This window comes from Nyctibius grandis, chromosome 1, assembly GCF_013368605.1.
Source record: "Nyctibius grandis isolate bNycGra1 chromosome 1, bNycGra1.pri, whole genome shotgun sequence".
NCBI classification, from domain to species: domain Eukaryota; kingdom Metazoa; phylum Chordata; class Aves; order Nyctibiiformes; family Nyctibiidae; genus Nyctibius; species Nyctibius grandis.
The window spans coordinates 116,631,781-116,649,362 of NC_090658.1; the positions used below are offsets into that span (position 1 = coordinate 116,631,781).

The following is a 17,582-nucleotide window of genomic DNA, read 5'->3' on the forward strand; positions in this document are numbered from 1 at the left end:
AGTACCCAATTACTTCAGCTGATCATCAATTTAAGGAAATCCAAATTAAAAAAAAAAAACAAAACCAAACAAGTCTGATTTTTTGTAGTGGAAAAGAAAAACAGAAACAGTAAGACCTCACAATGTAAGGACAGCATAGTTTTTTGAAAGTTTCTGGATGCCATAAAAATACACAGACAAAACAATTTTTCTTTTACCACCTTGATCCTACTCCCAAAACAGTGACTAGTCATGCAGTATTCTACATCCTTTTAGAGGGTCAGATGAAAAACATCCACACTGTCAACCTCATACTGACACTGGTGGAGAAATACAACCAGTCTCACAGGCATCAGTGTTGTGATTTGTGAGAGCAGCAGTTCACCAACACCAAGCAATGGATCCCCAAGTCTGGCTCAGAGTATTAATCTCCTACTCATCTCATTTGTGTTGTCTCTCTGACATACTTTAAACATTATATTTGTGTAACTACAAAACAAAGCTTTCAGCAACTATGTTGCTTTAAGTTATATCCCTGAGTCGCCAGATGTGGCTTTCCTAGTAAGTGCTTCCAAGCCAAAATGCCACTGGCCTGCATTGTAGAGAAATACTTGAGCCTCATCCACCCCCAGCTATTAAAATAGGAACATTAGTCTTACTTCATTAATTTTTGTTTTTTGGCAGAGTCTTTGAAGCTTCTGAATTCCTCTCCTTCTTTAATCTCAAAAAAATGAGGTTTCAGTAATGTTTGCTGATCCTCCTTGAACCTTTCCTGCCGCTTTACTTTTTCCTCTTGGCGTAGAAGCTTGTGCTGTTTCCTGACCTCTTCAACCCAGCCTTTTTCATCATCTGAACTCTCAGAACTTTCTGCATCACTTGCTTTTCCTTCTGGTTCTTCCTCCTCTTCCTGCAGACAAAAATAGTATAAAATAAGAAATCATCAACTAATTTTCTTTTCAAACCATTCCTGCAATTAGCGTACGTGACAGCTTTTACATAGATACAGTTTAAGAGAACTAAAATTTGAACAAAAGTAGTAACAGCAAATGAAGCAGAAGATATATTATAAAATTGTTTCCACCTACATATTTTGTTTTTCAAACCTATATTCATGTAGACACAATACTGTTCACATCTGAAAACTAGGATAACATTATAAATTACACTTAATTACTGTAGCTGATAAGACACACTCGCATTGCTTCCATCTTTCCTTCTTTCTAGGGTGAAAAACCTGAATGCTTGAAACAAAGGAAAAACAAACCTATGGATTTTTCCTAATCCAAATGGAAAACATTTTACCTGTTCTTGGGCTTCCAGTTCCTCTAACATCTTTAGTTTCCTCTTTCTTTTCTCACTTATTTTAGAAACAAGTGGGTTAAGTAGCCTAAATTCTTCACTCTGTTCATCCACCTGGAAATCTGGATTCTCAAACATGACCTTAAAACGATCATCTTTGAGAAGGCTAGGCAGATTCTGGAAAAGAAGCAAAGCATGAGCGAGTTATAAAATTCTGAAACCGACATAGGCAAAGTGAGTAACATCTTTTTAATGAAACAAAACTCAAAACCAACATGTGAAATGCAGTTGCTTTATCCTTCCAGGTCATATGAAATCAAGATTTATATTTATTATATTTTACTACTTTCACAAAGATCAAATCAATATTATTCTAAGCTACCTGTAAGCAAGACAGGTTTTTTTTTTAGTGCACACTATAGTCACCTTAAATACACAATTACTAATATTTTTGAATTAATGTTTCTCATACATTCAGCCAGCGAGTCTGGAGACATGTTGATATCTACTGACTAATCTGCAGTACCTCCACGGCAAACACCCTGCCCGACAGGGGTGATTCTACAACATATACAACAAATTATCATGGTAAACATGTCTTTATGCAATGCTACTACTGTTTTACTGTAAATACATAAAAGTAAGTGTTTCTATACATCTTATAGCACTTTTTCTTCACTGCCCTCACATACAGAATGGAAAAGGCAGTTTCATTCACCTCAAAGTAAAATGAACTCAGTGTAAATTATGCTACTGTTGAATTAGGAACAGTTCAAGCTACAATTACAGCTCACATGACTACCTGTTGTTGTCATTTTAAAATCACTGCATACATAGCTTTTTCTGATATAAAGCTGATCTTTCAACATTGCCAAACTTATACCACATTCAACCCACCCCAGCATTAAACTTTCATTGTTACCCTAGAAGTGGGGAAAAAAAAAGTTACAGAAAACAAGTGTAAATTTCAAACACAGAAACTGTTGCAAATGTGTGACTTGCAGTCACACAGCCTAAAATAAAATCCCAAAGCCAAAAATAAATTGTTCTTCATAAGACTCTAATGCCATTTCAGGAAAATAGCCAGAACGTGCATTTTTATGTATAGTCTTCGTAGTCCACTTAATAACACGATCTATATGCACTCCTAGACAAATCAGCCCTCATTTATTGAACTCATATTTCCACTGTAACACTGGCTTAGTCTGCATTTAAGGTTTTATCACCACCTACCTTTTCAGTAGTTCATGCTTCCTACTAACTGTAACACACAGGATTTCATTAGATGCCACATGAAACTAATGCCTGCCTTTCATGAATGCTATGTTCCTGTGAGAATGAGCACCTATAGAGTGCTACCTATAGAAAGCCCCACCCTCCCACTAGATATTAAACATTAACTAATTTTTGCTTTAGACTTCACTTAGGATAAAAATTGGTTATTTTCAACAACAGGAAGAATTCCTATTGAGTAAGAGCAAACCATTTTTGCTGTTTTATAGAATGTAGTTAACTCTGCACACAAAGAAAGGCAATTGTATCTGCAGTTTTACAGATAACATCTACCTTGTCATGGTCACCACCAAAATACAAACAAATGCAAACAATGGGTCTTTTTTGAACAACTTTGGTATTGACTCTGCATTTAGCTGACTTCTGCAGTCCTACAAAGCCCATATCACATTCACAGCGAGTAGGTCATCATTTTAAACTTTAAGTCACCACACAGCCTTTTTGGTGCTGCAGCTACAGTGAAGTCCACTTTAAAGCCACGTCCTAAAATAAGTTATTTATGAGAAACAGAAACAATGGAATTTTGAATCTGTTTGGCCAGATAACAACCCCCCTCTCCCCCCAACAACAAAAAAAATCAATTCTGTAAGCATTACTATTTCTGTGCTTTCAGTTAGAGAAGTCTCCAAAACAAAAGCTCACCTTCTGTTTCTTTTTTCTAGTAACCTGTTGCTCTTCTCCTTCTTCTTCAATCAGTTTGAGTGCAAGTTCTTTATTGACTTTTGGAAGTTTCTAAAGAGAGGAAACCAATTAATCAGTAAATTATTCTTTTACACATGCAAAAACCTACATGCTTTACATTCATAACTGGTGCAGAGAGAATTCTTATTCTTTCTTACAACTCTTGCTGAAAAGCTCCTTGACTGGTTCCAAATATTTCTAGGTACTAGTAAAGCAATAGCACTTGGAGAAAATTTAAGAACTTCTGTATCTTTTTTTTCTTGTCATCCATCAACTTTAGTACTTTAAAAGCAATTATTTCTCCTTGTATGTTGAGCAAATTCAAAAGCTACTAGTTATAAACACAGTACTATTTTTTTATACATCTTTCCAGAGTATTATGTTTTAACGGCTTAAGTCATTTAGTTTACTGACAGAAGTAGCAACTGCAAGTTTTACCAGTGGGTTATCTGCGCAAGTGGCAAATGTGATGAGAGCTGCTCTTTTACAATTTGGTATCAGTCTTTCTCATCTGTGGGAACCACACGCATGGGAATTTTATGGTTCCATTCAAAAAGTTCTATAAATTACTTTGTGTCTCTGATGATAAACAGAATCAAATCCTAAGTCATTACATCTCTGAGATACACTTAAGAATATATTACTCTTTATGAATAGTTTTCCCAGAGTATACTCATTGTTTACAGGATTTACCTTTAGTTGGACTCTCTGTGCACGTGTTTCTTCTATCTTCTGCCTTATTTTCTCTCTTCTGTATTCTTCATAGGCAAAGGGGTTGGCCATCATTTTCGCCTTTGAACAAGCAGGAGGAAGTAAAAAGAAAATACCATTAATACAGGACACAGTCTGTTATTTTGAGGGAAAAAACCCCACAAAACAAAACACACAAAAAACCCCCAACAAAAACCCAACACACATTTTATTGTTAAGCATAAAAATCGACAAGGATCAGCCTTATTTACCTTATGATAAAGTCTAATGTCCATGAAAAAGCCATGCATATATGCTCTGAGCAATGATGATCCAATGAGATGAGCAAGGCCTGGGAAAAAAGTTACAGAGGATTTCAAAGAGCTTTCATACATAAAGAACTCCTATTTCAAGCTAGCCACTTCCACTTACCCGATTCAAGAAAAAAAAAGACTGCCAACGCAACACATCAATCTAACAGTCACATCCATTACATCAAGACTGAGTAAAACCGCAAAAAAAAAAAAAAAAAAAAATCAGTTTGGCCAGCAAGAAATTTGAGCTTCTTTGGAGCAACAAAATGCATTTTTCTTGTCACGATACACGTTACTGTGCACTTCTTAAGAATGCTCACATTCACTATGCTCCGTAAAAGTTTACAAAGAAAAATTTGAGAGGATTTTTTGGAAAGTCCATAGATGTTTGACAATCTCTTTTTTAGTGTGGTATAGAGATGTTTTTAATTAAAGAATTTTGCCTTGGGTCACTATTTTTGAAGAATCAAGATGTTGAAAAAAAAATACAGTACCACATCAGGTCATAAAACTGTCATCCTAGGCCCTAACCTAAGTAAGAATGAAAATACTTAAGAGTTCTCTGATTTTACTTCCATGTATCTCCACAAAATTCCAAGTCTGAGAAAAGGAAAAGCTTTTTATAGCAAAATATCCTCTACAGACCCTAAATCTTTAGATATTAAGAATTAACAACAAAGTTCTAGAAATGGCAAAAAAAAAGTGAGAAACTGCTGTGCATCTCAGCAAGCAAAGTTGTCTCTCAAAATTTTTTTAATTGTTTCCAGGAAACAATCTTCCTGCATATTCCAAAATGAGAGTACTCCAGCTAACGGCCAGTAATACAAAGAAACCCTGACATATGAAATATAAAATATCCCTTAAACTGGTTCTTCATTTGAAAGCTTGCATTTATGGGGAAATGAATTTAATGAAGTGTGTTGGGTTTGTGTGGCAGGGCTTTGGTGGTGGGGAAGGGGCTAGAGGGGTGGCTCCTGTGAGAAGCTGCTAGAAGCTTCCCTGGCTCCAAGACGGACCCACTGTTGGCCATGGACAAGCCCATCCACGATGGTGGTAGGGCCCCTGTGATAACATATTTAAGAAAGGGGAAAAAAACCTGCTGGGGGACCTGCAGCAGAGAGAGGAGTAGGATGTGAGACAAACAACTCTGCAGACACACAGGTCAGTGAAGAAGGAGGGGGAGGAAGTGCTCCAGGCACTAGAGCAGAGATTCCTCTGCAGCCTGTGGTGAAGACCATGGTGAGGCAGGCCGTGCGCCTGCAGTCCATGGAGGGTAATGGTGAGCAGATATCCACCTGCAGCCCATGCAGGACCCCACACCGGAGCAGGTGGATGCCCAAAAGAGGCTGTGACGCCATGGGAAGCCCATGCTGGAGCAGGCTCCTAGCAAGACCTGTGGCCCCATGGAGAGAGGAGCCCACACTGGAGCTGGCAGGACTTGTGACCCTGTGGGGGACCCACACTGGAGCAGTCTGTTCCTGAAGGACTGTACCCCGTGGAAGGGACCCACACTGGCGCAGTTCGTGAAGAACTGCAGCCCATGCGAAGGACTCACATTGGAGAAGTTCATGGAGGACTGTCTCCTGTGGGAGGGACCCCACACTGGAGCAGGGGAAGAGTGTGAGGAGTCCTCCCGCTGAGGAGGAAGGAGCGGCAGAGACAACATGTGATGAACTGACCACAACACCCATCCCCCGTCCCCCTGCGCTGCTCGGGGGAAGGAGGTAGAGAAATCGTGAGTGAAGTTGAGCCCAGGAAGAAGAGAGGGGTGGGGGGAAGGTGTTTTAAAATTTGGTTTTATTTCTCATTATCCTACTCTGATTTGATTGGTTACAAATTAAATTGATTTTTTCCCCAAGCTGAGTCTGTTTTGCCTGTGACCATAACTGGTGAGTGATCCCACCCTGTCCTTGCCTTGACCCACGAGCCTTTCGTTATATTTTCTCCTCCCCATACCACCAGGTAGGAGTGAGCGAGTGGCCACGTAGTGCTTAATTGCCATCTGGGCCTAAACCATGACACTAAGTTATAGTGAATTTAAAGCAGAGTAAGTATTCCCAGTCAAGTCTCTGTGTAGATAATACTACATTGCCTTATTCCCTGACAATTGGGATAGGGGTCTGTGGGCTACATTCAGACCATTTACTCTAGAACTCTAATGCTGAAGATGCAGGTGCTTTGGATGACCTCCTCCTTCCATGGCTTCCTGCCAGGCCAAACTCGGCTCCATATTCAGAGGTAAATTAATTAAATTAAACTGGAGCAAAACTTTGAAATCAAAACACGCAACGGACAGAAAAAGGACTAACTACCTTGGGAGAAGCACACTTACCTTCTCTGCTATATAATTTTCAGCATTCCAGTTCCTTGCAACTGTGTTTCTATTTGCCTTAGAAAGATTTGTATTTTCTGGAAATTACTACATTCAAATAGGGTAGCCTTGGGCAGATTTTGCTGTGAGTTCCAACATACTATTTGATCACCTCAAAAATACTTTGAAAACTAAACCAACTTCTCTTCCTGTGCCTTCCATTTAATGTCTGAATGCACACACAACACATTCCAAGACATATAAAATCAGCAAATATCAATCATCTTCTTGGGATAAAATTCTGAGAAACACAAACATCTAGTGTTGCACTGGCTGGGAACCAAAGAAGCCATAAAGCCATCAGTCTGGTATATTAATACTCAAGAAGACTGGAGGAAACTACTGCCAGTGAATTTCTAACAGTCCTCATACGTCACAATCAGAATTACAAAACTGACACGTGTAACTGATCAAAAGCTGAACAAAGAAGTCAGCTAAAGTGGATATTCAACTGTTTTACCTAAATTTTCAAGGTCTTTTCTAGTAACGAATTTGTAATCATCATAAACTGTGCTCTCTGGATTCTCTTCCAGTTCTTCAGTCAAGTTGTCCAAGAAGGAACACCATTTTGGGGCAGGTCCTAAAACCTGTGGATATCATAGAAAGTTACAACATCGTATATTCTTACAGAAAAAAAAAAAAGCTACAGTTAGGCTCTAGGCTACTGTGCTGTAATGGAATAACAAATGAATCCCTCTGAAACCAAACACACCTTTTAAGAGCAACAGCAATTAGAGAATACAACTAAACCTATTGCTCGCATTACCAATAAGGAGTACTATAGATTATGTAAGCGTTATTTTATTTGAGACGAACAACCTAGAGGCTTCAAGTGTAATTGCTTCAAGTGGTCCCAGTCTGATGAATTTATTTAAAGCTCAGAGCCAAACATTATAGACAAAATTATAAACTAATGGCACTAGATAGCAACTAGTCTGTAAGCACTGTTGGATCTTGAACTCATCAGGTTCACTACGCAATCATGTTAAATCCCATTCTGCCCCATTTGTTTTAATTAAAACACCACAGGTATATTTCACGTATTTTTATTCAAGGATAAACCCAGACTGTATGAACAGATAATGGGAAATACTCAAAAACTTGTATATCTCCACCACGAGGCAAAGGATTTATTTGAACAGTAATATGCTGCACTATCAATGTACTTTTCCATATAAGCTTCCTCCAATTTCCGAAGTTAATTGTTAACTCCCTTCACTTTTCCCTCCCGCTGTTCTGATTGAAATTCCTCTCTATCCTCATGCATGCAGCCATACTCAGCTGTTCCAGTACTATTATTTTAGCAGGTGAGTTAGCTGAATGGAAAAATCCAACACTACATTTTTCTCTCTAGAGCAAATCAGCGGATATTTCAGAATGTAAAGTGGCCAGTTAAGTCCTAGAGTGGGACTTTTTATGAGCCTTCTGATTTTTTTGCTAAAAATTCACATTAAAAACTTCACAGTGTACATGACCTCAGGAATGGATGCGATTCAACAACATTTTAAGATCCTATTTGATTACACAAACAAGTAGAAGTGATTTTATAGAAATAAAACACACATAATTTGTTTTAACATGACAGTGTGGTAACAGTATGAGATAATGCTGTTCATTTAAAAAGAAGTGTGTTACTATTCATTCAGAAGTCTTATTTTGAAGACAATTATACACAAAAAATTGTAAAATTGCATTCTAGAGCGTAATATTCTAGACTGTAACACTCCAGACAATAATATTGTATTCTAGTCCACTAATGTCTCTGTATCAAGTACGATTTATTTTCGTAAGATTTCAGCCCTAGCTGAGAACCATAACATGCCAAATGAAAAACTGCACTTTTTTACAGTGCTGCATATTTTATTCCAATTAGGACGAGCTTCCAAGGAAAGACCTAAGATGTCACTAACAGGAAAGACGTTACCTACTTAATGAATTAACCAAATTCTCGTGTCTGCTCCAGTAATACTCAGCTTAAACACTACATAACATTCAGACTGACTGCTTGCCAACATTGCAGGAGCTTTTGTCTCCATCTTGCCTCCATGCAGTTTTTAAATTTTTAAGTTATTTCCCCCAAACGCACTTCTTCAAATCTAAACACCAAACTTCTATATTAATAAGAACGCAGCCTAGAGATATTAAATGTACCACTGGTTTTCATGCCATTCAAGAAATCAGTTATCTGTGCTTCATTACCAGACCATCAAAGCATGACTGGGGTAGAGGAATCTTCTCTGAAGTTCACCTGTAGTTTTGTTTTAGATAAAACCATTTCTCCTTCTTATAAAACCCAATTTGCTTACTAACTAAACAAAACTTCTTTCATAAGAAAATTTAAGTACAAATTTCTCTGCTGAAGATGATTAGAAATGAGATTAGAGAATCCTTGACTCACGTCCAGTCCCATTAAATAAAAAGTTCCCCTTCATTCCATCTTGCTGACTCATCATGTAAAGATCTCTCCCACTTCAATAAACCTTTTTCATCTCTTCCACCTCTACAGCACTATCTGCTCAAGCCTTACAAACCGCACTTTACTCATTAGAACTCAGGCCACTCCAGCCAGTTAGGGTAATCCTCTGACGGGATCTTGACTGGTGTAAATATTTGAACAAATAACGAAAGCAGAAGTCCCACAAATAAGGGAAAACAGTTTATCTGCTCTTCAGCTGTAGCTCCACTCACTGCTCCAAGTATCCTTGTACTCAAAACCTGATAATGAGAGTAAAACCTTTCATGGCACGTAATCTGTGCCATGAAAAACGTACAGCCAAAAGACCCGATTATTCACCATAATTGGTGGAGTGAGTTGGATGATCAGATCATAGAAAACAAGGTGGGGGAAATGAGATAATTAATGGAAAAACACAGTGGCAGAATACCAGGAAAAAACAGAAAGTCCAACCATTATTCAAATTTCGCATGTAAACTGACAAAAAGGAAAACCCTTCAGAGTTGTCTGTGTATGTTTTATTGCCTTATTTCCCTCTCTCCCATCCTACTGAAACAACTTGCCTACCTATTCTAGGACACCTTAGGAGCTTTGCTTTGTATATTAAAATGGAACATTTTTTAAACCTTAAGAAGAAATTTAAACACAGAAAAGGCAAATAATACCAGCCACAATGATGAAAATAAACAATGTCCTTCTCTTGCAATGCAATTCTTTCACAGAATTTAAATGCCACTGCATTTTAATTGCAGAGTTTAACGCTCCTCTGTCATCCACTGTCAACCAACAGACGTCCCAGGACGGTGCCGAGAGCACTCTGAAATGGCAGGCTCCGTCCTTCCTGTGACCAGGTACAAATGCCACGGTTCAGAGGCTAGTCTGCACTGGGCCACCAAGGATGAGGCAGGGACATGAAACCTGTCTGTCCCCTCCAGCTCACAGGTTTCCATGCAGTGGGCATGCAGCAGCACAGCTGGGACCCCTTGGAGCTCCTGCCACCCAGCACTGGCACCACCTCAGCCTGGTGCACAGTCGCTGCCAAAAACCAGCAAAAGAGCCAAAGCTGTGGAGTTTGTGTAGGCTAACTAAAATACTTGTCAATTTAGATTGGGAACGTACAATTCTACCATATCTAAGGGAGAAAAATGCACTGGAATTCACAGCAAGAATAAGACAATGTTACAAGGTAGGTAATCGCATGCAACTGAACTGACAGATCTCAGCTGTACAATATTTGTAACATACCAATAGGTTTCTCCACAAGTTTTAGAAAAGTTGTACACAGCTAATGGGAAAATCATTATTAAATGAGTGCACATCTACACCTGGCTTTTACTCAAATATTTCTTAGGATAGGAAAACCAGAAATCATCACCAACAGTGGTCGAACCAATATTTTTGCTATTTTCATTATTATTCTATTTTCAGTAGGATAACCACTTTTTGAGACAATTTCCACCAACTGCTGGTGAAAGTCAAGGAGATTGCCTTTGAAAATATTTTTGCCTATCTACAGAATAGCCTCACCTGCGGGCTGGGCCCTGCTGGCAGCAAGCTGGGTGAGCTCCTCCCTGCTCTCCTCCCCTCCCAGTGCTCTCCTCCTTCACCGACTGGAAATAGCACCCATGAGGTGACCAAAACGCAGCTATCCTCCATTGCATGGTGAGGTGTCCCACCACCACACTGCAAGACTTATTGAGAGCAGCCCTGCAGAGAAGGACTTGGGGGTGATGGCCAATGAGAAGCTCAGCATGACCCAGCAATGCACACTGGCAGCCCAGAAGGTCAACTGTATCCTGGGCTGCATCAAAAACAGCGTGGCCAGCAGGTCGAGGGAGGTGATTCTCCCCCCCTATTCTGCTCTGGTGAGACCCCACCTGCAGTACTGCATCCAGCTCCAGGGCCCTCAGCACAGGAAAGACATGGACCTGTTGGAGAGAGTCCAGAGGAGGGCTACAAAAATTATCAGAGGGCTGGAGCACCTCTTCTATGAGGAAAGGCTGAGAGAGTTGGGGTTCTTCAGCCTGGAGAAGAGAAGGCTCTGGGAAGACCTTCTAGCAGCCTTTTGGTTGTTAAAGGGGGCTTATAAGAAAGATGGGGACAAACCTTTTGGCAGGGCCTGTTGCAATAGGACGAGGGGTAATGGTTTTAAACTGAAAGAGGGTAGATTTAGACTAGACATAAGGAAGAATTTTTTCTGATGAGAGTGGTGAAACACTGGAACAGGTTGCCTAGAGAGGTGGTAGGTGCCCCATCCCTGGGAACATTCAAGATCAGGTTGGACGGAGCTCTGAGCAACCTGATCTCTAGTTGAATATGTCCCTGCTCATTGCAGGGGGGTTGGAGTAGATGACCTTTAAAGGTCCCTTCCAACCCAAACTACTCTGTGAAGACAGAGTGATAGCTGGGTCATGCCGAGCAGGAGATGAGGAGCAGCCAGAGAGCATGGCCCTCTCCTCCCCATGGGTGAGCCACGCAGGCAGACTCACCACAGGAGGCGTCCCACTGCGATACACTGGTAATACAGACATCTTGCCATTGCCATGTGTGTCTTACACCAAGTCACAAGAAGTAAAGATGTGGACTTTATTAGTTAGGAATTATTAGTACCATGCCTTCTAATGCCAAATTTGTGCTGGTACACCTCAGAATGTCTTTTTTTTTTAACTTTAGACACAGAGAACACAAAATATGATGAGTACTCTAGCATGCAACTGAGCAGACTGCTCAAGAAAGCTGTTCAAGAAAAGGAAGAGAAAAATGTTGACAGAAAAATATTTTTAAAATATTGTAGAACAACTTCAAGAAAACACAGTTCTTTGTATTGTTTTACAAGATGTTTAACTTAATAGTCTTGTAGCACCACAAATCTTACGTGGTACAGCTCTGCAATGCCCTGTACTTATGGCCATGCCTAATTCCTGAGCACTTCTGTAGAAAATATCATCCTGTCATCAGTCTGTAATTCCCCTGAAATTAATGAGCCCTAGAACAGAGGGGTATTATTCCTAACCCACAACAGATGTTCCTTATCTTCAATCTGGAACACCAGACAGCACTTCTACACTTTTAAATGCTACTCAACAATTTGACAGCCAGCTCCTCAGAACCCTTAGAGCCACCGAAAAACTGGGTCTAATCCTAACTAGTACTCAACATGCTCAACAACTTAAAAGAAGCCCAGGATGTGTAGAAGTTTCCAGAGTCAGATGTCACAAGATTTAAATTAAACAACTTGGAATGCACACAGAGATGAGTATTATTAAGTATCTGTTTGAAGGTTTCAGGGACCAGTTCCACATAAGTGAACTGAACAGTTGCTCGTCTCTTCTCAGGGAGTCAAAACAGGTTCCAAAATCTATTTTTCAAGATGTTAAATAGCAAGTCCCTGGAAGATTTCATACAAGGCAGTGATAAACTCCTCAGCTGTAAATAAGATGTCAAAATATATTAAGACTCAACCAGCAGAAACTCCTCCCAACCTTCACTGATGCATTTCAGCAATCAAAAATATGCAAAATGTTCACAGACAGCATAAATCAGATTTGAAAATAACTAGAATTTACAAAGTTTACACTGCTTGAATTCCCCTAGAAGACTAACTTAATGTATGTGGCCATCATTCAACAAAACACTTCCAGAGGCTTTGGAAAGCAGAAGTACTACCCACTGTGGCTGTACAAGACAGCAACATGCAGTTGCACAGAAACTTCACAGTTTCTCAAAAATTAACACCGTTAATGCCATATCATGCCATACCATAGTAATACAGTTAATAAGTACGAAAATACATCATATCACTGCTCTTTCATAACGTATTTTAGAAGTAAAGCCTTCTTCCAAAAATCTTCAAATTTTTTGTTGTGGTACCTTCTACGGATTTTAAGTTAGACTGCAAGACCTTTATCAGTTAGCAAAAATGTACTAGTTAAATAATTCACTGCCATACGATTTGAATAATGCTGATTACAACAAAAATAGCCTATGTTTAAGGCCTTCAACAGAGCTCTGGGTACAGTGTATTGTGTAAAATTACTACAATAAGAATTTTAATAACTGTAAGGCAAGATAGGAACTGGCTAACGAGATACGGTTTATGCTGAAAGGTGTGTTACTGCACAGAAAGTAGGTGACAAGTGAAGCTCCAAGGACTATCCTATTAAATATTTTCAGTAATGACTGCCACGTATAGTAAGAAAATGCCAATCAAATCTGGTGATGACAAACCGTCACACAAGAAGGGTCAAAACCTCTCAGGGAAAAAAAGCTACCTTGATGCTGGAAGTTGGATGAAATATACAGCCAATCACTATCAGCTGTAAAGAACAGAATAGGAAAAAAAGATACTGTCTGATCACAAGACAACAAAATAGTCACATAAGGTCATTGTATTAGTATAGGATAGGAATAATGACGCAGTATACTTGTTGTACAACTCCAGGCAATAACATTCAGGATACGTGAATGCAAACTGTAGCAAGTATAGTGGAAGGCTGCTGGGATGACTTCTGAAATGGCAATGCTTGCACAAGAATAAATACATGCAAAGTTATCGCAGTGACGCTGTAAATCAGAAAAGTTCGCTAAGCATCAGAGGAATGGGACTCTTGAACAGTCTCTTAATGGAGACAATGAGGAAGAAACAAACAGCTAGTTTTCAGATGAAATCTGACATACGCATGGAAAAGATTACACAATCTGATTGCCTGTGATAAAATGGGACTGGACTCCATGATCCAAGGAAGCACCTCCATTCCAATGTTCCCATTTAAAAAAAAACCCCAACAAATCCAAAATTAAAGCACTTTAACAAAGAGAGATTCTATTCTAGATTATAATTTCTTTAAATTAAATATATTTTATGCATATGACTCAATGACTTCACATACATATTTACCTGCAGGAGACAAAAACAATTCTTTGGAGGAGACAAAAGGTAATAATAATAATTTAAAAAATCTTAATTTTGGTGGCACATTTGCTGGAGAAAGCAAATGCACATCTACGCATACACATTCTCAGCTTCAATCATGCCATTTAACAGGAGAAGGAGATTACAGAAAGTCTGAGAGAAGAGAAAAAAATGGGTGATCCCCAGGGTGTGGGCAGTGATTGAAATGTGCAATTGCATTTTAAACATAATTGGCTCCCTAATTGCATAGCCAAGTTTAATTAATGCAATTACATGAGTAATTAATTACTATTCATTTTAAGAGTACTATTTTCAATGTTTTGTTCTCTAATTTTAAGAATTAGACAGATCTCAATATGTAATAACTTTGAAAAGTTTCCATCTATATGCATTGAAAAGGCAAGAGCAGAAAGAACACCTTGTTGCACCTCGTTAACAGTCAAGGTTACATCAATTACAATTGGTAACTCCCAAAAATCAGATGGATTATTTCTAGCTTCTGGACATGAAAAGCTGCGGTGCTCCATTCTTGTTTCTATGCTTTTGGGCGTCAGTCATACCCAGCCCAAGAACTTCAGAGAGCCCAAGAGATTAGCTCGTGTTAGAAAGGAGCCTTGGAATCACTTTACCTTGTTATGTTTCTATCTACTAGTTTCCATATACAGTGAGTTTCCCTTAGCAACCAACACGCTCCCAACAATTTGTGATGTTGAGTTTTATTCTGCCATTCCTTTCTAATCTACCTTCTCCCTATGAATGCTTTACAATCAACTCCAATTGTGCCCTGTCAATCTCCTGAGTAAACTGATTTAATGCACTGAATAAAATTCCTTAATTCTCTAAATCAAATGGGTTTTCGGAATAAACTCCAAACAAATCTCCCATATATTTTCATTTTTCATAACATCATGCTTTCTTTCACCCTACATTATATGGCGTAGATTTGATGCTTTTACAGTAACTGAACTTCCATGGCCATCAAGTAGCTCACTGGAGTACAGTTATGACCAAGAGAGACCGAATAGCACATTTCTGGTTTTCGGCATACTACTGACAACAGCATTGTGCTTGGTTTTAATCCCACACACTCATAAATTTCACTGAACTATGCAATGAATTGGGTCTTTCTCTCATCCTAACTCCAGCACGTCCAGACATTTTTGGCAGATTCTTTAATCTGAGAGAAGTTGGTTTTCCTACCTTTCACTATGCCATGGAAGCTGCCAAATCAACAATCTGGAGGTTTTACTCCTTAGAGAGCATGTTAAAGGAAATGTTGCTTTTAAGATCTTCCCAGTGTTAAACAAAAACTGCTGCAGGAACTTGCACACATCTAGGAATGAGATACTAAATCTTTCTGCCCTGGTAGTTATCAGATAGCAAGTACTTCTTTTTCTAATCCTAAGCAGTTTGGCCTTATAGTGGCTTTTTTTTTTTTAGAATCCCATATTCTCTGATCTGACAGGTATTACAGTTAGTTTGACAGTCATAGGTCTGCTCTCACTGTGTCTTCTTGGTGAAGCCACCATCTTTTGAAGGAAGCAAGGGTCCTGTTGCTCATAATGTTGGGAAAAAAATGCCCTCCAGGACAGGAACAGCAAATAACTTTTCAGCAAAGAAAGTTACTCCTTAAAATTGTAAATAAGATTAGCAGAATAGTTGTCTTCCTCACGAGACAGGAAGAAAAAGGGACACTTCTCACAAGTCATCTGTAACTTAACAGCAGCGGCATTAAGAGTACGGAGTCTGATGCTTTCACCAATATCCCTATCATGTTCTGACATGCTGACACACATAAAAGATAAACACTCATCACTATTGTTATGGATCTTTTTATTTATCAGTCTCCCTATGCATTTTAGGTCTTTAGACAACTGGAACTGAGACGATTTGAGGTCAGAAAAATAGATAGAAACTGAAGTACAAGAGCCCACTACTTTCACATGAAGTCAAGTAATCAAATGAAGCTCAAGAGGTAAGAAGAGAGTGGCTTCTCAAAGCATGCGTTACAAGTGTGATCCATTTCAAGCACTTTCGCATAAATATCAGCTGGAAATTAATTAAAAGTTCCCGAAAGTCTGTTCTTACTCTAATATAGCAGCTTCTATAGCATATCTGCTGTAATAATAGAGGCACTTAGGTAAGTTACTTAAATACTGTGCAGTAAGTTCAGCTGAGACTCACTTCACATGATTTTTTTACCTGTGAACATCTGCTGATGGTCTGTTTCTTTATCTATGGAAAAAATGGTGCAGATTGGGTATGATCAGCTGGTCTAATTCTTTGCTGACGATAAAAGGCAGCAACCACATTTTACTTCAGCCATTCACACCTCCCATTCCCTACCATACCTGACTATGTGCTCTTACCAACTCCTTTGCATAAATTCTGGCATTCATTAGACCCTTCACGAAGTCAATGTACTGTTCAGTGACTCAACGTCACTGAACCAGCACAAGCCCCCTCACAAACGCAACACCTCCACGTTTTATATATGAAGTCTAACAAAAAAGCCCCCGCGATATTATGATATTTTTCGAAGAATAAATCCCTCACAAAGCTCTCCCCCTGCATTTACCACTGTGACTGCAGGGGACACAGACAAGGCAATGGCAAGTGGGAGACTTCATAACTGTCTTGGGTCTTTTTCTTACTCAAGGAGAGAACTTCTACACAGATTCTACCTGTTCCAATACAGTCAGAAATCTGTATTGCAAAATATAATAGCATTTCTTGCAATACTAAGGGCATGGGCCATCAATGGACAAAACTTCTGCTACTAATAGAGATGAGAGTAACACGTGTTGATTTTAGTACATACATAATAGCCTCTGATGGCAATCTAAACTAGCAAGTAAGAAGAACTAAGAATAAGCCAGAAATGCAAAATCCCAGCAACTCCCCTTCTCCATTTCTCTGATGGGACAGGAAACCTTCCAACCGTCACACTGTGTGGGGACTTGGGGATTTGACTCTCGTGCTTTTACGTGGCCAGGAACAACTGGGCTCTTGCAGTACAACCCAGATGCCAAGGAATGTTACAACATAAATATCTTTATGGTCATGAAAACAATACTTACTGTACTGGAGTTGAGAGCATGACCTGCATTTTAGGGAAATGTGAGGCATATAAAGGTAATGGCCAAATCCAGCTGTACGTCTACCTTATATGACTGACAAACTACTGGAAATCTAGGAACATGTGAGCTTCTAATAACTCCCTACCATGGCAGCTTAATTGCTCTTTGCAAACCTGGGAGGAAGACTGCTCTGTGAGTTTATACAACTACTGCCAGATAACACAAAGGGAAAGAAAGGCAACTACCTGTTGGGAACATGCAACTCCTCCAGACAGATAATGAAGATAACCCCAGCACAAACCAACCTACTCTTTACAGAGTATAATGCTAGTGAGAAGAAATTTTATGTAACTTATGAAATAATTTTCTTTTGAGTAGGAAACATCTTTCAAATATATATTTGAAAGCTTTCACATATTTGATGGTTTAATTTATCTCTCCAGTTTGTCTGATAGAAATCTTAAATCCTCACAACTTTGTTACTATTTTTGTATAAAGCAGTCATAAT

General features: G+C 39.1%; 1 protein-coding gene across 5 annotated transcripts in view; it reads right to left on the reverse strand.

The window, feature by feature from the left end:
• NOL10 (nucleolar protein 10) overlaps nucleotides 1-17,582 on the reverse strand; it is a 64,565-nt gene that overhangs the window by 15,319 nt on the left and 31,664 nt on the right. For all 5 annotated transcript variants that reach the window (XR_011048333.1, XR_011048334.1, XR_011048332.1 and 2 more), the window contains 6 exons: nucleotides 7,088-7,214; nucleotides 4,215-4,294; nucleotides 3,946-4,044; nucleotides 3,214-3,303; nucleotides 1,282-1,455; nucleotides 639-886 (listed from right to left, as the gene is read on the reverse strand). Coding sequence is in view for 1 of the 5 variants with exons in the window: in XM_068402546.1 (XP_068258647.1) it covers nucleotides 639-886; nucleotides 1,282-1,455; nucleotides 3,214-3,303; nucleotides 3,946-4,044; nucleotides 4,215-4,294; nucleotides 7,088-7,214 (818 nt within the window). In the remaining 4 variants the exon portion in view is untranslated. The remainder of the gene's footprint in view (nucleotides 1-638; nucleotides 887-1,281; nucleotides 1,456-3,213; nucleotides 3,304-3,945; nucleotides 4,045-4,214; nucleotides 4,295-7,087; nucleotides 7,215-17,582) is intronic.